The sequence below is a fragment of the Delphinus delphis genome, chromosome 7 (assembly GCF_949987515.2).
Source record: "Delphinus delphis chromosome 7, mDelDel1.2, whole genome shotgun sequence".
Lineage (NCBI taxonomy): Eukaryota > Metazoa > Chordata > Mammalia > Artiodactyla > Delphinidae > Delphinus > Delphinus delphis.
The window spans coordinates 112,379,549-112,406,602 of NC_082689.1; the positions used below are offsets into that span (position 1 = coordinate 112,379,549).

A 27,054-nucleotide genomic window follows, 5' to 3' on the forward strand; every position below is an offset into this window, starting at 1 on the left:
TGAAAGAAATGGACAAATTATTTGAAAATCATAACTTTCTGAGACTGAACCAGGAAGAAATAGAAAATATAAACAGACTAACCACAAGCACTGAAATTGAGACTGTGATTAAAAATCTTCCAACAAAGAAAAGCGCAGGACCACACTGCTTCACAGGCGAATTCTATCAAATATTTAGAGAAGAGCTAACACCTATCCTTCTCAAACTGTTCCAAAATATAGCAGAGGTAGGAACACTCCCAAACTCATTCTAAGAGGCCACCATCACCCTGATACCAAAACCAGACAAAGATGTCACAAAGAAAGAAAACTACAGGCCAATATCACTGATGAACATAGATGCAAAAATCCTCAACAAAATACTAGCAAACAGAATCCAACAGCACATTAAAAGGATCATACACCATGATCAAGTGAGGTTTATTCCAGGAATGCAAGGATTCTTCAATATATGCAAATCAATCAATGTGATACACCATATTAACAAAATGAAGGAGAAAAACCATATGATCATCTCAAAAGATGCAGAAAAAGCTTTTGACAAAATTCAACTCCCATTTATGATAAAAATCCTCCAGAGAGTAGGCATAGAGGGAACTTACCTCAACATAATAAAAGCCATATACGACAAACCCACAGCCAGCATCGTTCTCATTGGTGAAACTCTGAAACCATTTCCACTAAGATCAGGAACAAAACAAGGTTGCCCACTCTCATCACTCTCATTCAACATAGTTTTGGAAGTTTTACCCACTGCAATCAGAGAAGAAAAAGAAACAAAAGGAATCCAAATCGGAAAAGAGAAGTAAAGCTGTCACTGTTTGCAGATGACATATTATAAACAGAGAATCTTAAAGACACTAACAGAAAACTACTAGAGGTAATCAATGAATTTTGTAAAGGAGCAGGATACAAAATTAATGCACAGAAATCTCTTGCATTCCTATACATTAATGATGAAAAATCTGAAAGTGAAATTAAGGAAACACTCCCATTTACCACTGCAACAAAAAGAATAAATACCTAGGAATAAACCTACCTACGGTGATAAAAGACCTATATGCAGAAAACTATAAGACATTAATGAAAGAAATTAAAGACTATACAAACTGATGGAGAGATATACCATGTTCTTGGATTGGAAGAATCAATATTGTGAAAATGACTCTACTACCCAAAGCAATCTACAGATTCAATGTAATCCCTATCAAACTACCAATGGTATTTTTCACAGAACTAGAATAAAAAATTTCACAATTTGTATGGAAACACAAAAGACCCTGAATAGCCAAAGCAATCTTGGGAAAGAAAAATGGAGCTGAATGAATCACGCTCCTGGACTTCAGACTGTATTACAAAGCTACAGTAATCAAGAGAGTATGGTACTGGCACAGAAACAGAAGTATAGATCAATGGAACAGGATAGAAAGTTGAGAGATAAACACACACACATATGGTCACCTTATTTTTGATAAAGGAAGTAAGAATATACAACGGAAAAAAGACAGCCTCTTCAATAGTGGTGCTGGGAAAACTGGACAGCTACATGTAAAAGTATGAGATTAGATCACTCCCTAACACCATACACAAAAATAAGCTCAAAATGGATTAAAGACCTAAATGTAAGGCCAGAAACTATCAAACTCTTAGAGTAAAACATAGGCAGAACACTCTATGACATAAATCACACAAGATCCTTTTTGACCCACCTCCTAGAGAAATGGAAATAAAAACAAAAATAAACAAATGAGACCTAATGAAACTTAAAAGCTTTTGCACAGCAAAGGAAACCATAAACAAGACCAAAAGACAACCCTCAGAATGGGAGAAAATATTTGCATATGAAGCAACTGACAAAGGATTAATCTCCAAAATTTACAAGCAGCTCATTCAGCTCAATATCAAAAAAATAAACAACCCAATCCAAAAATGGGTAGAAGACCTAAATAGCCATTTCTCCAAAGAAGATATACAGACTGCCAACAAACACACGAAAGAATGCTCAACATCACTAATCGTTAGCGAAATGCAAATCAAAACTACAATGAGGTATCACCTCACACCAGTCAGAATGGCCATCATCAAAAAATCTACAAACAATAAATGCTGGAGAGGGTGTGGAGAAAAGGGAACACTCTTGCACCGTTGCTAGGAATGTAAACTGGTATAGCCACTATGGAGAACAGTATGTAGGTTCCTTAAAAAACTAAAAATAGAACTACCATACGACCCAGCAATCACACTACTGGGCATATACTCTGAGAAAACCATAATCCAAAAAGAGTCATGTACCACAATATTCATTGCAGCTCTATTTACAATAGCCAGGACATGGAAGCAACCTAAGTGTCCATCGACAGATGAATGGATAAAGATGTGGCTCATATATACAATGGAATATTACTCAGCCATAAAAGAAACGAAATTGAGTTATTTGTAGTGAGGAGGATGGACCTAGAGTCTGTCATACAGAGTGAAGTAAGTCAGAAAGAGAAAACCAAATACCACATGCTAACACCTATATATGGAATCTATAAAAAGGAAAAAAAATGCTTATGAAGAACCTAGGGGCAGGACAGGAATAAAGATGCAGACGTAGAGAACGGACTTGAGGACACAGGGAGTGGGAAGGGTAAGGTGGGATTAAGGGAGAGAGTGGCATGGACTTATATATATTACCATATGTAAAACAGACAGCTAGTGGGAAGCAGCTGCATAGGTCAGGGAGATCAGCTCGGTTCTTTGTGACCACCTAGAGGGGTGGGATAGGTAGGGTGGGAGGGAGGGAGACGCAAGAGGGAGGAGATATGGGGATATATGTATATGTATAGCTGATTCACTTTGTTATAAAGCAGAAACTAACACACCATTATAAAGCAATTATACTCCAATAAAAATGTAAAAAAAAAAAAAGAAAAGACCTAACACAGCCAAAAATAAAAATAAATAAATAAATTTATTAAAAAAAAAGAAAAGAAAAGAAGTACAAACTTCCAGTTGCAAAGTAAATGAGTCATGGGTATGAAATGTACATTGCGGGGAATACAATCAATCACTATGTAATATCTTCCTATGGTGACATATTGTAACCAGACTTACCTTGGTGATCAATTTGGAATGTTACAAATATCAGATCACTATGTTGTGTAGCAGGAACTAACATAATGTTGTAGATCAATTATACTTGAAAAAAAAACGGGGACTTCCCTGGTGCTCAGTGGTTAAGAATCGGCCTGCCAATGCAGGGGACCCGGGTTCAGTCTCTGGTCCGGGATGATCCCACATGCCGCAGAGCAACTAAGCCCGTGTGCCACAACTGCTGAGCCTGCGCTCTAGAGCCCGCGAGCCACAACTACTGAAGTCCACACGCCTGGAGCCCGTGCTCCGCAACAAGAGAAGCCACCGCAATGAGAAGCCCATGAACCGCAATGAAGCGTAGCCCCTGCTCGCCGCAACTAGAGAAAGCCTGCACACAGCAACAAAGACCCAATGCAGCCAAAAAGAAAATAAATTTAAAAAAAGAAGAAAGAAAAACAAACAAACAAACTCACTCATATAAAAAGAGATCAGATTTGTGGCTCCCAGAGGCAGAGGTTGGAGGAAGGGGCAATTGGATGAAGGCAGTCAAAAGGCACAAACTTCCAGGTATAAGATACATAAGTACTAGGGATGTAATGTGCAGCATGATAAATATAATTCATGCTGCTGTATGTTATATATGAAAGTTGTTAAGAGAGTAAATCCTAAGAGTTCTCCACAAGAAAAAGAATTTTTATTTCATTTTGCATCTATGTGAGCTGATGTTCATTAAACTTATTGTGATAATCACTTCATGCTGTATATAAATCAGATCCTTATGCTGTACTCCTTAAACGTATACAGTGCTGTATGTCAATTATATCTCAATAAAAGTGGAAGAAAAAATAAAGTATTAAAAAGATAAATAAAATAAAGATTAAATGCTTCCCTTGATGCCAATGCTTGTACTCCTTTGATGATAAGGCTCCCTTCTCAGGGGCCAAGGCGATGCTGACTCACTGTGTACATGCTGATCTGTTGTTTCTCTTTCTTTTTTTTGAAACCTTGAAGGAATATATCACTGACTTGTTTGATGTTCTTTGTTCCGAAAAGATATAAAACTGTGCTGAAAACCATGCTTCTCTGGAGCAGTTCCTCAGAGTTGTCTGAGAGGCTGTCTCCTGGGCTATAGTCTTCAGTTTGGCTCAAATAAAACTCTCTTCTATTCCTATTATAGACTGTTTACTGATTATTTCTGTTGGCAGGATGCAGCACCGTTTGTCAAATCATGGTTGAATCACAACCATAGGTTGCATACAGATGTAGATTTTGGTAAAAATCAACAAAAGCTTATTGCTACATGGAATTTACAACATAGAGCATTATACATACTATTATTATTTGCACATTCTGTGCTGTATATGCTTTATGTATAGTAAACCACATTACTTATAGTAAACTGATGTATATATAATTTTTTTCTGGAGAGCTGGGTATTAAACGTTTACTTGCACGTCATTATATCAACCTCACTGGAAGTGCTGCAGACATTTGAAGCACAGCGCCCTCGCTCAGCTTGGCAGTGTCCAACTGCTGGAGACTCAGCCATCTCTGTGGCTACAGACTTCCATTGTGTCTAGTTGGGGTCCCGCAGGGGTCCAGTTGCTGGTCAGGAAATCAGCAGAGTGCCTAACAGTTGTAACTGGAAGAAACACAGCCCCTCATTTTCCTCTCCCAGTAGCAGACAGTCCAGGTGAAATGAGAAAAGGCTGTGCCTATAAAGCTTACAGAGCTCAATTTTAGCTATTTAAAGCTGAATTTAATAGAAAGGTCTGTCACGGGACCTACTGCCTGTGTGACATAAAGCTACACGTGCCAGAGTGGCTTTTGCAGACAGTAGAAATTGGAAATGCATTCAGAGGCTGCTTTTCGATGCTCCCAGCCAAGAAAAGTCAGTTGCTTCCAGGCTAGATGGGGGGCAATTGTGCTGTGGCCGACAGCTGCAAGTGGGCCCCTCCCCAGCAAAAGGCACTTGCTTTGGCTCTGACACAGAGGTGGGTTGGAAGTTCTGAACAGTCAGGGAATTGAAATCATGTGACTAGTATAAATCCTTGTGGCCTTCCCTGTTCCTTCTCTCAGTGTCCCTGTGTGGGTCCCTAGTGAGAACACACATGGTCACGTGGTGGCAGATCCTAGTTTTCTAGGATATGCCAGGGTAGACCGAGTGAGAACAAAAGCTGGAAAAGAAAGAGTGGCTTCTATAAACAATCCAGAATTGGAGAGAGCTTGTTATTGCTTCCTCCAAAGGAGGGACCCCTAGCTCTCTGTCAGAGTGAGCCAAACCAGGGTGTGAGAAAGCTCTTCTCTGGGGGGGCAGCTCTGAGATAATGGCCCAGGAAGCCTGTCTCTATCTACCCTCCTCAACAGCAGGAGACAGATAAGATACATGACACATTTATGTGAAGCTTCCAACCAGGAGCCCAGGATCATCTTTTGTCTCCAGGGAAGTTTCTACTTTTTAATGATCTCTCTGAACAACTGGGGTGCCATTTACAGGGAAAATACCTTTTACCCTCAAATTCTCCATGCACTACAGAAGAAGGTGGCAGCTCACTTTTCACAATTTCTGATCTTTTCAGAGCTAAGTAGGTCACGGTTTCTTAACTGGTTAGTTAGTTAGGTGGATGGATAAATGGATAGAGAAAATGGTTAATCTGGGTTTTTTTGCTTAAAATTAGGAATTATTCTGATTATTATTAGGAGAATCCATAATCCTGGTTCCTCATTTTCCATTTAAAATGTAAATGTTATGTAAATCCATAATCCTGGTTTCCAATTTTCTATTTAAAATGTAAATGAGTGTTTATATCCTGGATATTCATACTAAAAATGAACATGTCTTGGTTTTCCTTTTTACCACAATTGTAGACTCTCAAGTGTGGAGCAGCCTTCTTAGTTCAATTTCCTGAAGTGGAGCTGCTGAAAATGAGACAATGTATCCTTTTGTCTGCCTATGCTTTTTGAGCACGCTTCATATTGGTATAAAAGTGTAGAAGATGCGCATTTTATAAACATTGTACACATAATATAAACATATTCATCAGGTTCTCAGGTTAAATTTGCAAAGTTCATCACTTGTTTATTTCCATAAAATTAAGCTGCAACAGATGGTACTGCTCAGAATGTACTTGAAACCATGTAAAGACCACTTTGCTATCAGAAGTCATTCTTACCTAGAAATACTTATGTTTCAAAACTTTAATAATTATTTTCTCCTGAACCAGAGTCCCAGTCAACCCTTTACTGAATTCTACCTTCTTTTTCTTTAACTCTTATTTGAATATTACATCAAATTCATATTTTCATAGCCAATGGTGGAAAAGTTTGAAAATGCCAATAAACTAATTTACAATACAGATTTTAAAAATAACTGTATTGCATAGGCTTATGAACTAAGGTGGGTTTAAAAAGCTGAAAAACTCCATGGAAATGTCACCTATTTGAGTGCATTCAAAGTGAACACTCTAAAGTGTGCAGCTTCATGTGCAGGGGGCCTTTCTCAGTCTGCCTGGCTCCCGTGCCCCCCAGCATCCTGGGGGACTTCTGTAGTCACCGACCTTTGCATTTTTTCACTTCTCTCTCCCACTCAAGCTTGAAGGGCGGAGCCACCAACCCCAGCTTATGGTGGGTTTCAGAAGATATTTGCAGCATTGGTGTGTGTGTGTGTGTGTGTGTGTGTGTGTGTGTGTGAGCTCACTCTCACTCTGCAGAGCTGTAAAGTAGCACCCCACTTAGTTCAGCAGATTTCCCATTTCAGTGCTTACACTGAGAACTCTCTATTCACCTGTATGTATCGTGCATTGGGACCACCCTGTCCGGGCAGGGAGGTTTCAATGTTGATTGAAAGACACTCTTCTGCCCACAATAGCACCCCAGTATATGTAGCTTTATATCACATGCACAATAAATCTGTGATGGCCTTCCCATTGAATTCAGCTTTGAATATTTTAAAGGAAATTCTATAAGGTTTATAAAATATCAATATTTTGACCAATTACTTTAATTCAGGCTGTGTTGTCTATCCCAGAGTCCTTGTCTCTCTCATATTTTATTCTTATTGATTAGTTTGCCTGAATAATTTACAATATTCTTCTTGTTTTCACTCCTCTGATTTCTAGTTATGGTGTCTGTCCAAACAGGGCTGTGTTTAATCAATAGAGAGCTAATATATTTGACAGATCCAGCTGAGAAACGCCAGGCTCCCAAGTACTGTGTGATTGGCGGGAAGACAGGCTGCTTGGTCCACTTTAAGGGCTCCTTTTTACAGAGACGTTGGTGATAATCTCAAGAAGTGTTAACTGTCCCGAAAAGGGTGTCACAGCTGAGCCGTTAGTAGAGGAAGCTGGAGAAAAGGAGACGGGGTGCCCAGCCGCTTGCCTCCAGCCCTGGCTCCCTCCCCCTTTTTGCCTTCCTTTCTCTGTCTATGGAGCACTTTTAGGCATCTTCTTGGCAGACTCACAGCATAGCAGTGCTGGGGACACACATGTGGCACCGTCCCTGCCCCCCAGGACTTAGAAACTAGTGGGGAGACTGAATGAACAAATAACTGATGTGAAGTGTTGCCGCAGCTATGTGTGGGGCTCAAGCAGTGCTCAATGGGGAGCTGTTATCTGGGAGGGGCCACATGTTTGGTCTACTCTGAAATCATCAGAGATTGGGCTGAAGGGGCCCCAGCCTCTAGCGTCTACTCCTGCGCTTCTAAATCGTATACCCAGGAAAGCAAGAAAGGCTCTTTCATGCAAATGTTTATTAAACAATACAAATATGCATCTAATGCTCCACTTGATAAGAAATGAAACCAATCTATTACCTACAATATAGACAATACAAGAGGACAAGCGAGCCCGGCTTCCCCACGCAGCGCCGCCTCACTCGGCCACGCTGGGAGGCCAGGCGCGGTTCGGGTTCCGCCGGGTGGAACTGCGGTCCCGTCAGCGGCCTCCCCCTTCGCTGAGGACGGATTTCAGGAGGAAGCAGGGCAGGAGGAGGAGAACATTCCCCGTGAGCTGCGTTCTTGGTCCATTAGAGTGTGAGGCGAGAAAGTCTTTCAGGTCTGGAAAAAAGTCCCGAGAGTGTATGAGACATGCTGTGGCAGGCTTGCTTTAAGAGAGTGAAGCAGAGATGTCTGCACCTGCTCTGGTAAAGCCCTTTTCTCGCTGGGCCTCCTCTCTAGGCCTTGCCCGGCGGGCTCTGCATCAGCCGCGGAGCCTGAGCCGCGGCTTCCCGGCCACGAGGAGGGCAGCGCGGAGCGCGGAAAGAAGCCCAATGTGGGGAACGCGGCGCAGCCAGGAAGACATGCTTCCCTTTAGCTTGTACCTTCCTCGCGCTGCGGCTGGAAACAGGAATTTTTGTGTAACCTGGAGAGCTGAAGGAGAATCAGTTTGCTGTTTTTAAGGCTCACAGAGAAACAGCCCTTGAGCCCTTCTCATCTGGCACATGAGCTGGCCAAGGTGATCGTTCAGAGTTCCACAACCGTCATTTAGCAATGCAGGTAAGTGGATCTGATTTAAAATAAAATAACATAAAATAGCTTGCACCCATCTGTTGCAAAGAAGGTCCAACTTTTCCCCCATTAGCTCTGACTCTATTTCTCTGACTAGGGACCACTTATTGAAGAGAAAAGCACCCATCCCTACAGCAACGGCGGATATCCCCACAGAGGAAGTTACAAGGCGCAGCTGCAGAGCACTGGGGACGATGCCCCACCCGCAGTGCTCACCACCCTGCTGAGGCAGTGTGGCTCCTCCACTGCAGGTCTCACTCTGAGCCCCAAGGCTCCGTGCGTCTGGCTTTCTATATAGCTAGGACCCCAGCCCAAAGGTGTTGAGTCGGAATCTCTGGGGTAGTGAGACGGGCAAGGGTCGAGGCCAAAGTCGCTGGTGGTGAGTGGCTACCCTGTGAAGCTGACAAGCCCCACAGGCATGGCCGCAGGCAGGGGCACAAACTCCACTAAACATTCTCACAAGCAAGTCTGGGCTGGATGTGGGGTCAGCTGGGCAGGGAAGCATGCCGATGAGGAAAGGGCCAACTTAAAGGGACCTTTTCCCCAGGGCTGATTGGCAGAAGCCAGCCTTCTCTTCCCCCGACAACCCCTCCAAGCACTGTCCTCTAGGATTCCTCCAGAAACTGCCTTCTGAACGTGAAAAGCTGTGGTGAGCATAAACCGTCAGAAACTAATGAGTAATGATGAAGACGAGCCACCGCAGCAGGGACCTGCCCTGCATCTGTCCGTAGGTGACTACGGTGGGCATGTCCAGGAGGCCACGCTCAGCGCAAGACCGAGGTCAGGCCCACTCCAGACCTGGGCACCATTCCCCACACCACCCCACATGGGAGAGGGTTGTTCCAGGGTACTAGAACCCCACAAAACAGGAACCTTAGCATGTGGGCTCAGAGGAGGTTCCAGAAAAGCTGATGATACAACAGGTGGTCCCAGCGTGAGAATCAGCTACAGGTAAAGAAGGAGTCAGCCTGTACTGAGCTTCACTGATGTTCCCCTGGTGGAAGGGAACAGGCTGCCCACAGAGAGAAGGATTCAGGCCCTGTTGGCCGTCTTTTCTTGTATATGAACTTAAAGGCCATTGTTATAGTCGGCTTTGTGAATTTGGTTAGAAGGAGTCCGTCCCTCAAGCAGGGGTCCCCAAACTGGGGCTTTGAGCACCATGCAGTGTCCCTCCCAGGGGGCCCAAGGTCACCCATTGAGCTTAGTGAGAAAATATTAGAACTTCCACTATATACTGATAGTAAAAAATTAAAATAAGCTTTATTAATATTTACTGTGTATTAGAATCTATGAAACCAATGGTTCTATGGCTTGTCCTTATTTTATGTCATACCAAAAAGGAAACTCCGCTACCGATGGGTGATTTACTATAACCTGGGATTTTAATTATACACTTACCAAAAGGTCTCTTTTTAGACTTACGCAGACATAGAAGAGATTTTTATCATTATTTTAGTCTTAGGCATATATGTAAAGGAAGATATAAGTGAAATCAAATTTCTGAATGCTCAGCATGTGTCACTGTGTCACCACCACTGAGTGGGGATTTAAATGGAGGCTACCTGGATGAGGATAATATCTTGTTTCAGTATGAGTTCCAGAGCCAGCATTCCCCAAACTTTCCAATTTGAAGATACCCCTGAATGCCCCTGGAGAGCCAGATGGTTTCCTCTCTGTGATGACACCCAGAGAAGCTCCCCCACTGAAACGGCACCTATCATGGGAGAATGTCCCAGAGGGATCTGACAAAGGGCCTGCTCTCTCCTGGAAAGCACGCCCACTGCTGAGAGCCAGCTGGGGCCAGGACCTAGGAGGGCCATCCTTCCAATAGGCCCACAGGCTGGCTCTGTTCGTTTGCTTGTTGGTTGGTTGGCTGACTGCTTTGTGCCAGAACTGTATTTTTTTTTAATTGGGTTTGAAGGTGAGACTTGACCTGACCCCCATCTGACATTTACATGACCTGTTTATCTCTGAAGACATTCGAATTGGCTACTTCACTGTGTCATTATTTAGACTCTAAATTTTAGAACATAATGGTTCTTGATACTAAAGAAATATTTAATTCTTTGGGCTGTGTGTAGGAAGAATCACCCTCTTGGTAAAATGAGATCTTGGGCTGAATCAAGGACTGCTAGCTCCAAGGTTGTCATTCTTCTTGATTTTTTTTTTAACTCTAATTATAACAGTGCTCATCAGTTAATGGTATAATGGGTATTGTTCACAACCTAAAAACCACATTTCAGTAAATTTGCATATAAGTGCTAGCTTATGAAGTCATTTTTTCTAACCTCATTGTATTGATGTGAATACGGTTGATGGTGATGATAATAAAGTAACAATATTTTACTTTATGTATAATATGAAACAGGTATAGGGCCTTTTCATCTTAACAAACCAATGGGGTAAATATTGCTGCTGTGGAGACTGAAGCACAGTTATTTAACCTTTCATAAAGATCATGAACATTACAACAAGTATTTTGGGGGGTTTGAACAAGTATTTTGGGGATTTCCCATGCTTTTTTTATATGCCACATTGCCTCTTTACATGCAAAATTAACAAATGTAAATGAAGAAAATGGTAGAATGATAGTTAAACTGTCTTAAGCATATTGTATTTAGAGCACTGAAAACTGATTGTTTTAATGTAATATAATAGTAGGTAATAACTTATTTGGTGTTTCTTCTTTGGCATTATATTTGGAACTAAAAGGTCAAAGGTCTTCCATTCAATATTTATTTAGAATTATTATGCACAAAGCATTATTTTAGGTCATGGAACAGAAAAAAATTATAAAATAGCTCACACCAACAAACAAGATTATTTTGCATAAATTTTATCCTGCCCTGCACCCTCACAGGGCAGGTTATCCTGCCCTTGAAAAGATATTATATTGGGACTAAGAAAGCCTGTCAAACTTGGACCCATAGAGTATCAGAGCAGGGAGAGCCCTTGGAGATCCTTTGGCCTTTGGGTCCCTGGAGGAGCCAGAGGACCACAGTTTTGTAGCATGTTGTTATCTATTTGTGATCCCCCATCCATATGTGTTCTTTCACAGTAGAAATATATTGTAAATACAGTTTTCCATTCTATTTTCCATATACTCTTCAAAATCATCATAATCTTCCATTAAAGGAGTTAAAACATTTACTTACCTATTATTCTGCTGTTGGATTTACAACATGGTCAAATTTTCAATATTCTAAATAACACTATCAAAAATATTCTTAAAAAGCCCAGAAATAAACCAACACATTTATGGTCAATTAATCTATGACAAAGGAGACAAGATTATACATTGGAGAAAAGACAGTCTCTTCAATAAGTGGTGCTAGGAAAATTGGACAGCTACATGTAAAAGAATGAAATTAGAACACTCCCTAACACCAAACACAAAAATAAACTCAAAATGGATTAAAGACCTACATCGTAAGCATGGATACAATTAAACTCCTAGAGGAAAACACAGGCAGAACATTCTTTGACATAAATCACAGCAGTATTCTTTTGGATTTGTCTCCGAAAGCAAAGGAAGTAAAAGCAAAAATAAACAAATGGGACCTAATTAAACTTAAAAGCTTTTTTACAGAAAAGAAAACCACTGACAAAAAGGCAACTACTGAATGGGAGAAAATATTTGCAAATGATATGAGCTATAAGGGGTTGATATCCAACATATATAAACAGCTCATACAACTCAACATAAAAACAAAACAAAAAACCAGATTTAAAAAAATGGGCCGAAGAACTGAGTAGACATTTTTCCAAAGAGGAAATGCAGATGGCCAACAGGCACGTGAAAAATTGGTCAACATCGCTAATCATCAGGGAAATGCAAATCCAAACCACAATGATATATCATCTCACAACTATCAGAATGGTTATCATCAAAAAGAACACAAAGAACAAATGTTGAGAATGTGGAGAAAAGGGAACCTTTGTACACTGTTGGTGGGAATATAAATTGGTGTAGCCAATGTCGAAAATAGTATGGAGGTTTTTCAAAAAACTAAAACTAGAATTACCATAAGACCCAGCAATTCCACTCCTGGGTGTACATCCAAAAAAAAACAAAAACACTAATTCAAAAAGATATATGCACTCCAATGTTCATTAGCAGCATTATTTACAATTGCCAAAGCATGGAAGCAACCTAAGTGTCCACCAACAGATGAATGGATAAAGAAGATGTGATACACACACACACACACACACACACACACACACACACACACACACAGGAATACTACTCAGCTATAAAAAGAATGAAATTTTGCCATTTCAGCAACATGAATGAACTTGGAGGGTATTATGCCTAGGGAAATGTCAGATAGAGAAAGACAAATACTGTATGGTATTATTTATATGCAGAATCTAAAAAACACAACAAACTATTGAATAAAACAAAAAAGCAGACTCACAGATATAGAGAACAAACTAGTGGTTACCAGAGGGGAGAAGAAAGTGGGGAAGGGCAATATAGGCGTAGGGAAAATAAAAGGGTTATTATGGGATTATACGAAATCATGTGTGTGAAACTTCTGAAAATTGTAAAGCACTATAGAATTTAAAGAATCTTTCATTCAATTAAAAAAAGATATATTTAGGGCAAATCTACTCAGTGGCTCAGAGAAAAATTCAATAAAAAATGTGATTTTGCCAATAAAAGTTCTGGTTATATCCATAATAAAATTTTAGTGTAAAAAAAAACACTCCAAAACAATATCATCTTTAATTTATACTGATAATTATAGGAAGAGTCTGGAATGGTAAAGTGGTTAAGAATCAGACCCTGAACGCTTGTGCACTTTTGGTGGGAATGTAAATTTGTGCAGCCACTGTGGAAAACAGTACGGAAGTTCCTCAAAAAATTAAAAATAGAACTACCATATGATCCAGCAATTCTGTTTCTGGGTATCTGTGCAAAGGAAATGAAAACACTAACTTTAGAAGATATCTGCATCTCTGTGTTCATTGCACATTATTTACAGTAGCTATGGAACAAAAGACATGGAAGCACCGTAGTGTCCATTGATGAATGAATAGATAAAGAAAATGTGAGCTATATACATATATGTATATAAAACAGAATATTATTCAGCCATTAAAAAAAGGAAATCTTGCCATTTGCAACAACACAGATGGACCTTGAAGGCATTATGCTAAGCAAAACAAGTCAGACAAAAAACACAAATACCTCTGATTTCACTTTTTGTAAAATCTAAAAAAAAAAAAAGAAAAGAAAAGAAAGAAACCAAACTCAGATTGGTGATTGCCAAAGGTGGGGAGCGAATGGGTGAAGGGGGTCAAAAGGTACAAACCTTCAGTTATAAAATAAATAAGTCATGGGGATGTAATGTATGACATGGTGACTAATAGTTAATAACACTGTAGTGCATATTTGAAAGTTACTAAGAGAGTAGACCTTAAAAGTTCTCATCACAAGAAAAAAGATTATTACTATGTGTGGTGATGGAGGTTAACTAGATTTGCCGTGATTATCAGTTCTCAGTGTATACAAATATCAAATCACTGCGTTGTACACCTGAAACTAATATAACGTTATATGCAATTATATCTCAATTTTTTTAAAAAGTGTTTGACATAGTTTAGGGATGTGCTTATGTACTCTGTGGACATAGTTTAGGGATGTGCTTATGTACTCTGTGAACAGTAGCAATTTTATTCACAGATTAATATTAATTATCACTATGTCAATGTTTATATCAATATGCCATGGTATGTTAATTTATATTTTAAACTAATTTAAATGTTATTGCAAAATACCATATTGTTTCTACATTAACAACTAACCTCTGTGATTATCTCTTAAGGAAAAAAAAAAAACAAAGACAAACTGTAGGAGTTAACCGCTCTAAGCTTCAGTTTCCTCAAATATAAAAGGGATAATACCTATTTCCTAGGCTTGTTATGAGAATTGAATAGGATTAAGTGTATAAAGTCCCTGAAATATACTGAGAGCTAATAAAGACAGTTATCATCATGATGATTGCCATTCTCACATCATCATAACCATCTATCAGCGCAGCTGCTATAATTATCATCGTCATCCTCATGTCATCATAACCACTGTCAACACAGTCACCACCGCTGTCACCTGCCCTGAAGCAAAATCAATGGGTCAAAGAGTACAAAAGGTAACTGCCCTTTCTGCACCTGACAAATTACTCTGAAAGATGACTGCACTATTTTGTTCAACTTTGATGAGCAGAAGCCACATTTTCAGAGTCGCTGTCACTGTCCTTAGCGGACAGCAGTCCCAGTCTTGGATGTTTCCCAGGATGTGAGCAGACATCCTAGAACCCAGTTCCTGCTCTGTTGCTTCTGAACCCAAGCTGGCCTTGCTTAGAAGATTGGAAATGATCACAGCTAGCCCTTTCCCCACATCACTGCTGGGGGCACCAATGACAAGTGGGAAATGACTTCACCTGTAGGACTACATAGGCACCATCTGCAGTTCTGATGCTTATTACATAATTTTGTCCTCCATTCTCTGGGGCGCTGAAAGAGCAGCTAGTGAATCAGGGGCACAGGCCCAGCAAACAGAGAGCCCAGTAGGAGAGGGAGGGAGGGAAAGGATATTGTACTATAATCACACTCCCCCCCACAGACACTGCGTGTACCAGGCAGAGCTGGCTGAGAAGGGGCAGCAGCCGTGGGGTTGAAGGGCTGCACCTTCACTAAGAGTGTCACTAGACTGCTAATCCAGGTTGCAGAGGAGGGAGGCTGAGCATTCATTAAGTGTGTTCCTCCACTAGGGGCCCCACCCAGGGAACCCCACCAAGAGGGCTCTGCCGCCAAGAGTGCTGCCCCTCTCCTGCAGTCCTGACAGTGGACAAGGGGGTGTGAAGTGGGGATGAAGGTTTGTGCTACCACTATGCGTGCCCTTAGATAGTGGAATTTGCCCAGGGTTGACTGTAGTGCAGGGAGGAACAGGAGAGTGGGCCTAAGGGCTTCACATGGAGCACACCCAGGGCTGTAAAGAGGGCTGAAGGGCTGTGCCTGCATTAACTGAGCCCCTCACTGCTGTCCCAGCCAGAGCTTACTGAAAAGGCGAGAGGGCGATGGAAATGGAGTGCCTTCTTTACTTGTGTCCCTGGTCCCTGCCCAAGACGATGGCTCAGCAGCAGGGCATTTTTTTGTTTTCTGACCTCGGAAGTTCACGTTCCTTACTTAGTTTTACAGGCAAAACATTTGCATTGAGTTGGGAACTGCTCAGAATCTTCATAAATGCATGTTCACCCTGCGTGCTCTCCACACCGCACTGGCTTTTATGTGGCAGGTCTGAGCTGTGGTTACCAGGCGCCTTCCTTCCCTGGGAGCACTGACGGGTTGGCCTTGAAGGGCAGCACCTGGCCATGCAGGACTGCTCCCGTCCTGCTCCAGCATTCCCTCGCATTTCACAGGTGAGAAGGTGGTGTTGGCTTAGTGTAGAGAAATACCTGTCTGCCAGGCGGGGCTCTGCTTACCAGCTTGCGCGCTCCCCGAATTCTGCTCTCTGTAAAGGACGCTTAAGGACACTGTTTGGACATCACGTATACACTCGGCAATCGGGATATGGGACGCTTAGGAATAAATTTTTAAATGACAGTAATAGTAATACGCTGAGTGATTCACGACGACTTTCCCGAGTCATGAATCGACCCAGGTTGCCCATGCCTGGATCGTCTGGCACAGGGAGATCGCTATGGATCTCTGGGTAGGAAGGAGCAGCTGCCCCTGTGTGTGGGTTGTAGGCACAGTACGCGGGTCTTCTTACCACAGCGGCCGGGTGTCTGTAGCGGGAGGCAGTGCAGGGCCGCAAAGACACACCTGCAGAGGCGGCAGCCGCGGAAGGTCCAGGCTCCGTGCCCCAGCGCGCCGCATTCGCTGCGGAGGCGCAGGCCCGGCGTCAGTGCGCGGGCGCGCGCGCCCACGGCCCCGCCTCGCGCGCCCCCGCCGCCCGCTGCGCCCCCTCCGCCCCGCCCAGCCCGTAACCTGCTCAACCCTCCGCCTACCTGTGCCTCTGGTCGTGCTCGCAGTAGCGGCCGGTGAAGTGAGCGGGGCACACGCAGAAGCTGCCCAGTACGCAGGTGCCGCCGTTCCGGCAGCAGCGCGGCCGCGGGGGCGCACCTGTGGGGGAGGCCTGGGCGTCAGCTCCGCGCGCGGCCCTCCGCATCTGAGAAGCCCGAGGAGGGCCGAGTAAGATCGCCGCCGGGAGGCAATAAAATTGGCTCCCTGCTAAGAGTGTTTGCTCAGGTAAACCCTGCTTGTTAACTTAAGGATTAAAACACGAACTACCTGGGGTGCCGGCGGGTCAGGAAGGAGCCGGAGCCCTAAGACAGACGGGAAACCCTGCCCCCTACAAGTAGGGTGTTCTTTCTTTCCTCCTTTCACATGTTAAAGTTAGGCTGTGACTTCCCAAGATGGTGATTAAAGACTGGCCTCTCGGGCGGGCGGGGACCACCCACGGGTGTGAAGAAGGCAGAAAAAAAATTTTTTTTTTTAATTCCACCACTGCCCATCCCCCCCCCACCTCCACTGCGGACCCCCTGGGGACCAGGGGTCTGGAGCCTGAGAGTCTGCAATAAGACTAGCAAAGGTCCACTATTATCCTGGGTTGGGATAGTTGCTTTAAATACATTAAAATCACAGTGCTCTGGACCCGCAGAAAAATACCCGTTTAAAAGCGAACGCAACGTTTTACCAATAAAATAGTAAAACATTTTTCAGAGTAAAAGAGCACCTCACTAGAAAATATTTTTTACTTTATAAGGTATCATTATTTGAAGATGGTAAAATGTTTTATAAACTCAGAGTTCACTGACCGAGATGACCTTTGTGGGCAGCATCGCGACTTACGCTCTCGGAAAGTCCGCGAGTAGGGCAATGAACCCTGCGGCCTCCAGCCCTCCGCGCTGTCGTTCTCCTCCCTAAAATTATTCAAGGTCCAATCGAGTGTTTTCTGCTGGAGCTTCTGAGCTGTAGCACTGTTGATTCCTTCTCTACTACCTTTATATTTCTCTCTTTGATAGCCTTAAAAAGTTAATTGAAAATATGAGACTGATCATGATTGAGAAGCAAATATGCAACAAAAACTGAGACTGTAAACAAAATGGTTCTTACTGTTTCCCACGTGGATGATCTGTAATGCCAAACTGATCATAAACAGAAGCCTAGAATATTTAAAGAAAGTTATCAAAGTTTAAAATATAAAAAAGTATGAGCAGAAATTTATATATGTATAAGATGTAATGCATTCATATACAAATATATAAGTATATAATGTGTAGGTATATTTTTAATGTACAATAAATATTATGCAGTCATTTTGTAACTTGTAGATTTTGATTAATGTTGTCATCCCTTAGAAAGATGTTGAGACCAAGAGTGTATGTGCCCCTTTAAGAGAAGGAACGTCGTGCATGCATTGCAATTTATTCAGGCTCTTCAACACCCCTCTTGGCTCTAAGATCTAGATGATCTCCGTTCTTACCTAACAGAGTGGCTCCGGGTCATTTTCCTACTGACACGTCTGGTATAAAAGTCTCCTTCTCTCATGGATACATTGAGGATCTCCAAGGAAGCTGAGTCTGACAGTTTTTGTATTTGAAGGTGTCTTTACTGCAGGTCCTGGTAGAACTGCCTCAGGAGCCAAGATGGATAAGTACAGAAGACACAGGTATTTCCTACTCTCTACCCAGGCCACGAGAAACAGCAATGAGAAACAGCAATGAGGTCTCTGAGTTCTGCTGTGCAACTCGCTTAGGCAAAGGCAGGCTGTGACAGGCAGGGCCCAAAAGTGAGCCTCAGGGATCGTCCCCTCAATGAGACCCCGCTGGGGGTGGGGGCAGGGTGGGGTGGAGACACAGCCGGATTCTCTCCCCAACAGTGTTTACTGTACTGATAGCAGCAGGAGCGGTCAACCCCTAATGTAAAACATCAGTGACCAAAGCAACAAGCCTTTCCCTCCCTGAAAAAAACAAAAACTTAAAACCTCAACGTGAACAAAAAGCTTTCATAGGAAAATAGAGATTTTATATTGCACACTCCTTGTACTGGGGGATGGTGAGGAGCCCAACTAGAGAAGGGACCAGTTGTGTGGGACAGAATTGATCTCTGGTGGCCTCTGCCTGCAGCAGCTTAAAGCAGGGTTTCGGTTCGGCCAGAGGTTGAAGTCAGGCCTCGGCAGTGAGCATGCTGAATCCTAGCCACTAGACCACCACCACCAGTGGCCAGTGACAAGGCCCTGGCCCGTCAGCTGTGTAGAAATGAATTTCCATGTAGAGATGGAAAGTAGTGAAGCAAGTAAAGTGTTTATTAGGAGGAAAAAGGGTATATGTGGATAGACACACGGGTGGGCTCAGAGGAGAGTCACGCCTTCGTGGTAGTTTGAATCATTTTTATGGGACATTTCTGCCGGGTTTCCTTTGGCCAGTCATCTTGCTTTGCCTCGTTCTGAGTCTGTATTTGGTACATCTCAGGGTCCTCCCATGAGTTGTGGGCACATTTCTTAGCCAAGGTGGATTCTAGCGAAGAGGCCTGTGGGAAGGTTGACATCACTTACTATGGGGCGGCACCCCCTCCCTTTTTGACCCAAGGAGCCTTTCTGCACATGTGTAGTCAGGAAGGTCTCCTTGACTGAGAATGAGAATGAGGAGTCTGTGGTCTTTTATCTCTTACCTGGGCGGGGCCCAGCCTTCTCTCTCTCTCCTGCTGTTATGGAGTTTCTGTCCACAGGGAAGAAACTTCAGCTGTTCAGCCTGGGGCCCATCTATCTCCTGCCTCAGAACCAGCAGGCTTGAGTTCCAAAAGCCTTGAGTGGGGAGCATGAAGATAAAGAGAGTCCTTTCATACCTCCTTTCTGAGGATGCATCAATATTTTCACAAACAGGGCCTTTTCTCTGTGCCTAGCATAGTGGTGAATAGATCATATTCATTACCCACTTAATACAGCACCCCTCGGGGGAGGCACTCTTATTACCCCTCATGTTTCAGTGAGGCTTAGAGTTTAAGTCCAAAGCTTTCGGCATTTAGATCTTTGAAAAACATGAAATGCACAGTTATTACAAGAAGGCTGCAGGGTGCCGGGTATCTGAAGACCACTGAGCACAGGGGTAACTGCCACCTGCTAGTGTCTGATGAGGGGCCTGCTCTGTATCCAAGAGGGGAATGGTTTGGGGGCCTCTTCTGGGTCTTGCTAATTTTCAATTTTTCTAATTGCCAAAATAAGGACTGGGCCCTTTTATCACACTGCAGAGGACACCTTGCAACTCTGGATCAAATTGTTCTTTGATTTTTGCATAAAAACTACTTTCTAAAAATAGCATGCTTCCTCCAAAGATGAAATAGTCTTTGATACTGATTTAATGTTTTAAACCTTTAAATGGGAGGTTAATTAAAGATGCCATTAAATAAACTAGTAGGGAATTGGTGAGCCTGGCCGCCATGAAGCCTTCCAAAAGCTGGGTCTGTGAGCTTCCAGGACCAGGACCTGCAGATCTCAGTGGGCAAAACTCAGGAGACACGAGGAGGTTGCCTCATACCTTCGTGAAGCATCTATAATGGGAGTCATGACAAATATACTTTTAGACTTAAGGGTTATTAAATCGAAAACCATAATTTAGTTACATATGAAAATAAGTATATATATGACTTTAAATCAATAGAAAGTTCTTTATGAGCGACGTGGGTTGTACACTAAAAACCATGGATAAGCTAAAGGATTATATTTCTTTGAATAAAAAGTTTTAAAATTGTTCAGTTTATAAGAAGATATTGAATCCAAACCTTTCTGACAATATTTAAAGTTTTATAAGTAGTTTGTAAAACCTACAGTTTCTTTTATTAAATTTTGTATTTTCAAATATACACAAAAGCTAGGATGATGATTCAATAACATTTGGTTCAACAATGAACCTTTGCCAATCTTAAGTGTTATTTTCCTCCACACTTTTCTTTTCTTGGTGTTTTTTAAGGCAAATCTCAGACATCACGATATTTCCTACATCAAATAAGGTTTTGAAAATATGCATCTTATAAATGGAAACTGTAGAAAAAGGAAGGGAAATGTCTTGCCAGCAAGACAGGATTGAGGCTAGAAATAGGATGAATGTCCCATCTCTGGCTGTTTGCTTAGGATCTGAAGTTAGCTCTGGATTGAGGCTAGAAATAGGATGAATGTCCCATCTCTGGCTGTTTACTTAAGATCTGAAGTCAGCTCTGAGGAGGGAATGGGCTGAAGGCTTAGGGGTGATAAAACACTCTGACACTTGCTCTCATTTACTTAAAGGTCTTACAAAGAGTTTTGCATTTCACTAGGAGGAGCCCAGGTTTGCTTAGTTAATAAGATCCTGCTGGAAGGGGTTGCCAGGGAGCAGCTGGAGGCCCTCTGGTGGGCAGGCAGACCAACAACCCTCCCCCCCCCCCCCCCCCCCCCGCCCTGTCCGGGGAAGGTCCTCTTTCTTGTTATCAGTTGTAAACAGATAAGCCTGGAGCCGGCCCACCCATCAGACTCCTTTTGAGCTGACATGAAGTGTGTGGGAATTGGGATACCCTGTCTCAAGACTGGAGACCACCCCACCTCTATGTCTTCAGTACATCAAACAGTCACTGAGGAAAATGTTCAACAACAAATTAAGTGTGAGAGAATTCTCTGGGAGCAGGTCATTGATGTGTACTTATTGGGGTTTCCGGGAAGCTCTTAAAACGTGCTTAGGCCACACCTCAGGCCCTCTGCTCAGAACCCCCAGGGCAGGGCAGAGCTAGCGTGAGGATTTGTAAACCTGCCCAGGTGTTTCTGGTGTGCAGCCAAGCCTGGGACGTGTCCAAGTCCTCCTTGGCTGTGCGCTCCCTAGAATGGAAATGCTCAGCACAGCGCCTGGTGCACGGCACCACACAACAGTCAATGCCCTATCATACCCACTTTTCAGTGAGGAAATTGAGATTTAAGAAGTTAAGAAACCACCTTTGGGATAGATGACTAACAAACAGCTGTGCAGGGCCTTGAACCTGGGTTCATCTGATCTAAAATCTGTGTTTGATTCAAGTTGCTTTAAAATTATTGAGTGTTTAATGTAGACTAGGTATACTATACTCACTAGTTACACAGATTGCTTTGTTTTATTGTCATCACATCCTTAATGAGATAGGAGGGGGGCAGGGCACAGCCTTTAAAAGAATGACAGCCGTTGAGGACATGACAGAAACTGGTGAGAACCAACTAGGTCCAAGATGGTGGACGACTGACTTCCACTAGCCCTTGAGTCTCAGTATACACTCATCGTAATACATGAGCATCCTAAACGACACACTCATAGGTGCCATGAAAGTTCCCAGGCAGATCATAAAAGACCAAAAAGTGGACGGTGGCCCAATTCCTGGAAATCCCTGCCCCTTCCCCCAAATAGTTGGAATAATCCCCCCACTTATTAGCCTATGAAATTACGCAGCCCTATAAAAGCTGACAACCCCGTACCCTGGCGCCTCTCACCTTCTGAGATGGCCCACACTCTGTCTGTGGAGTGTGTTTCTTCCTGAATAAACCTTTCACTTTACTGTGGCTCGCTTTTGAATTCTTTCCTGCCTGAAGCCAAGAACCCACACTCAGTGGCCGTCCCAGGGACTTGCCTGAGACCTGGCACGTGACCATCCTCTCGCGCCCCACTTTCTTTCCTGCAACATTATGACATTGATACTCATTTCTACATTTTGTAGGTGCGAAAAATGAGGTTTCAAGAGTTGAGGACTTGCACAGTGCCTCACAGCAGCGCCCAGCAGTCAGAGCCGAGCTACTGCTCCAAATCCTTCCTGTGTGCCCACCTGAACCCGGCTGAGGGCTTCTATGGGACACAGTAGAGGAGAGTGGATGGAGAGACGCTGCCCCCTCCTGCAGTAAGGGAGGGATTTAGAGAGCAGAAATCATGTACTGAGGTGGTCACAGGAAGGGGCAGGGCACTGACTGCTGGAGGGAAGGAGGCCTCAGGTGAATGACAGCAGGGACAAGGGTGGAAGGGCAGGAAGAGAGGGTGTGGGTAGAGACATTTGATGCAGGTCAGATGATGGGGAGCCTGGATGCTCTTCCCCGAATTCATGCAGACCTGAATAGGGATCAAGTGGGAGTTCAGAGAAAAGAAAAGTTAAATATGTTACACATATTTAACAACCAATGTCATTTTTCTCTGATTATGAAAAATGTATTCTGATATTAGTCAATTTGGGAAGTACAGAAAAACACAAAAGAGAAGATAAAAATCACTCATATTGTCATTCCTCAGAAATGACTATTAGCTTTTTCATCCAAGTCCATTATTACCCCCCATGTAAAAACTGAGGCAAGTGAGACAGAGTTTAAGACAGATTTTTGGAAAACATGAACTGTACGCATATTAGGAGAAGCAGCCTGCAGAGTGCATGTGCAGTGTCTGAAGACCACTGAGTGCAGGGGTCCCTGCCACCTGCCAATGTGTCATAGTTTTAGGTTAATCCTAGGTGATTTTTATATTTTTATTTCATTGTAAATGGTATGTTTTTTGTTATTTAACTTTTCTCTTTGCTGCTTGTATTTAGGAATACAGTTGAGGTTTCTTTCTTCTTTTTTAATTGTGGTAAAATATATATAAACACAAAAGTCTTAGCTCAGGCTGCTATAACAAAACCCCATAGGCTTAGGCTGGAAGGCTTAAACACCAGACATGTATTCCTCATAGTTCTGGAGGCTGGGAAATCCAAGATCAAGGTGCTAACAGAATCGGTTCCTGGTGAGGGCTCTCTTCCTGGCTTGTAGACAGTTGCCTTCTCACTGTGTCCTTACATGGCACAAAGGAAGGGCAGGAACTAAGCTCTCTGGTCTCTTCCCACCTTAAAGGTCCCACCATCATTACATGATCTGAACCTCCCAAAGGCCCCATTTGTTTTGCTGAAAGACGTGCTTTCAACTTCAGGTTCAGAGGATTCACCGGCAAAATAACCATGCCACACATCAATAAGCAAGAAATAAGGAAATTTATTATATTAGTAGTAAGTTACAGTGTAAGGACCAGTTATATATATATAGACAGAAAAATAAATGTACATACATTACCAAATTGGGAAAAACAAGCAACATCACCAACCTGGGAGAATTTGCATCACCACGTTGGCAGAACAAGCAATATATAGAGAAAGAGAGAAAAGCGCATACATCACCAACTGGGGAAACACCTACATCCAGATCCAAGCAATGCTGGGAAGTCCCTGGAACAGCAGCAATCTGGAGTCCCAATTGGGAAGGTCCCGGTCGGTGCATCCATCCAACGGGTGAGACTTCAGAGTGCCGCTCAAAGGAGTCCTGCTTTTCACGCCAAGCTGCAAGCCAGTAGTCATCAGCTTACATGCAAATATGCAGCTCTGGCTATTAGCATAAATGCTTTGATACTTTAGTCTAAGTTTCAGAATGTTCGCTGATCCCTGGGAACTGGCCAGATTCCCAAGGTCTAGGAAGCTTCGTGACTTACTCCCTTTTTTATCTGTTGGTTCTCAAGACCTGCTTTCACCGACTCAGCAGTTCGGTATGGAGCTTCTTTCAGGGTCTTTGTTTAGTCAAAGGCCCATTGTTGTCTCTGAAGCCTGAACAAGACTATTAATTTTCCCAACACCATTTCCAAGATACCATCACATTGGGGGTTACAGCTTCAATATACAAATTTTCAGGGGACCATAGCATAATTCAGTCCATAGCAAAATTTGCCATTTTACCATATATAAGTGTATTACATTCATAATGTTGTGTGACCATCACCACTAATTCAAAACATTTTCATTACCCCAAAAGAAACTGTACCCATGTAGCAACAAATCCCCATTGCCTGCATACCTGGCCACAGGTAACCTCTAATCTGCTTTCTGTCTCTATGAATAATGCCAATTCTAGATATTTCATATGAGTGGAATCATTCATTATTTGTCCTTTTCCTTCTGGCTCATTTCACGCAGCATAATTTATTCAGGTTCATCCATGTTGTAGCCTGTATCAAAACTTTATTCCTTTTGATGGATGAATAGTATTTCATTGTGTGTATGTGTGTGTATATATATATATATATATATACACACACACACATATACATATATATATATGTATGTATGTATGTATACATGCACAGGTATACCACATTTTATTTATCCATTCTTCTGGGAATTTTTTGTTGTTGTTGTTTTGGCTGTGCCCTGCAGCTTGTGGGATCTTAGTTCCCTGACCGGGAACCGAACCCAGTACCCTGAGATGGTCATGTGGTTTTTCCTTTCATTCTGTTAATATGGTATACTACATTGATTGATTTTTTTTTTTATTTTTTTTGTACACTGAAATATCCTTTCACTACAGGAATAACTCTCACTTGGTTATGGTGTACTATTCTTTTATTATATTAAACAGGATGTTAGCTGTTGAATTCAGTTTGCTAGTATTTTATTGAGGATTTTGCATTAATATTCATAAGGGATCTTGGTCTGTAGTTTTTCTCTTCTTTTAGTGTCTTTTTCTGGCCTTGATATCAGGGTAACAGTTGCTCCAAATTATAAATTAGGACATGTTCCTCCTCTTCAATATTTTCGGAGAGTTTGAGAAGGATTGATATTTTTCTTCTATTTCAAAGTAAACATTCGCCCCTATAAATTTACCTCTTAGCACTGCTTTTGATGCATCCCATATGTTTTGGTATGACATGTTTCTATTTTCATTTGTCTCAAGATATTTTCAAAATTACTTTGTGACTTCTCCTTTCATCCATCAGTTGCTTGAGTGTGTTGTTTACTTCCCACATATTTGTGAGTTTCTAAGTTTTCCTTTTATTAGTACAGTTTAGTTTCATTCCATTGTGTTTGGAAAAATACTTTATTTGATTTCTCTTTATTTTAAAATAAATTTATTTATTTTGGGCTGCGTTGGGTCTTCATTGCTGCATTCGGGCTTTCTCTAGTTGCGGCACTTGGGGGCTACTCTTCATTGTGGTGCGCGGGCTCCTTCTCATTGTGGTGGTTTCTCTTGTTGCAGAGCACCAGCTCTAGGTGCGCACGTGGGCTCAGTAGTTGTGGCTCACGGGCTTAGTTGCTCCGCAGCATGTGGGATCTTCCCGGACGAGGGCTCAAACCCGTGTCCCCTGCATTGGCAGGTGATTTCTTAACCACTGTGCCATCAGAGAAGCCCACTTTGTATGGTTTCAATCTTTAAAATGTAGTAAGGCTTTTTTTGTGTACTAAGTATGGAGATATACATTGGAGAATGGCCCATATATACTTGAGAAGAATGTGTATTCTGTTGCTGTTGAGTAGAGTGTGCTGTATATGTCTTTTAGGTCTGATTAGTTTGTAGTTGTTCAAGTCTTCTATTTACTTACTGATCATCTGCCTGGTTGTCCTATCCATTAGTGAAAATAGGATACCACATTGTCCAATTATTATTGTAGAACTGTCTATTTCTCCCTTCAGTTCTGTCAATTTCACTTCATGGAACTTGCTGTTAGTTGTATATGTATATGTTTATGAATTGTTATATCTTCTTCATGAATTTGAACTTTTATCAATATATAATATCCTTTTTTGTCTCTTGCACATTTTTTCCTTAAAGTTTATTTTGTCTGATAATATAGCTACTTCTGTTCTCTTTGGTTGCTATTTGAGTGAAATATTTTTTTGCATCCTTTAAATTTCAACTTATTTTGTCTTTGTATCTTTGTGAGTCTTTTATAGGTAGATCATGTTTTTAAAATTTTAATACATTCTTCCATTGTCTTCCTTTTATATGTTGTGTTAGTTTCAAGTGCAAAGCAAAGTGACATATATATATGTATATATAGATATATATATTCTTTTTTTCAGATTCTTTTCCATTATAGGATATTACAAGATACTGAGTATAGTTCCCTGTGCTATACAGTAGGTACTTGTTGTTTACCTATTTTATATATAGTAGTGTGTGTATGTTAATCCCAAACTCCTAATTTATTTGTCCCCCTCATCCCCACTATCCCCTTTGGTAACCATAATTTTGTTTTCTATCTCTGTGAGCCTATTTCTGTTTTGAAATAAGTTCATTGGTATCATGCTTTTTTAGATTCCAAAAATAAGTGATACCATATGATATTTGTCTTTCCCTGTCTGACTTACTTAGTATGGTAATCTCTACGTCCATCCCCATTGATGCAAATGGCATTATTTCATTCTCTTTTTATGGCTGAGTAATATTCCATTGCATACATGTGCCACATCCTCTTTATAAATTCATCTATCAGTGGACATTTAGGTTGCTTTGATGTCTTGGCTATTGTAAATAGTGCTGCTATGAACATTGGGGTGCATGTATCTTTTCAAATTGGAATTTTCTCCAGATATATGCCCAGGAGTGGGATTGCAGGATCATATGGTAACTGTATTTTTTTTTTTTGTTTTTTAAGGAACCTCCATACAGTTTTCCATAGTGCTTACACCAATTTACA

The 27,054-nt window shown here is 42.0% G+C and overlaps 1 protein-coding gene across 1 annotated transcript; it reads right to left on the minus strand.

Annotated features, from left to right (window-relative positions):
• Positions 1 to 7,823: 7,823 nt before the first annotated feature.
• LOC132427909 (cryptic protein) lies at positions 7,824 to 17,780 on the minus strand (the record flags this gene model as incomplete). The annotated part of the gene is made up of 5 exons (XM_060015430.1): positions 7,824 to 8,131; positions 16,362 to 16,471; positions 16,600 to 16,714; positions 17,444 to 17,617; positions 17,708 to 17,780. Coding segments are annotated over 5 exons (594 nt in total), but the record flags the coding sequence as incomplete, so codon positions are not given.
• Between the last annotated feature and the right edge of the window lie 9,274 nt (positions 17,781 to 27,054).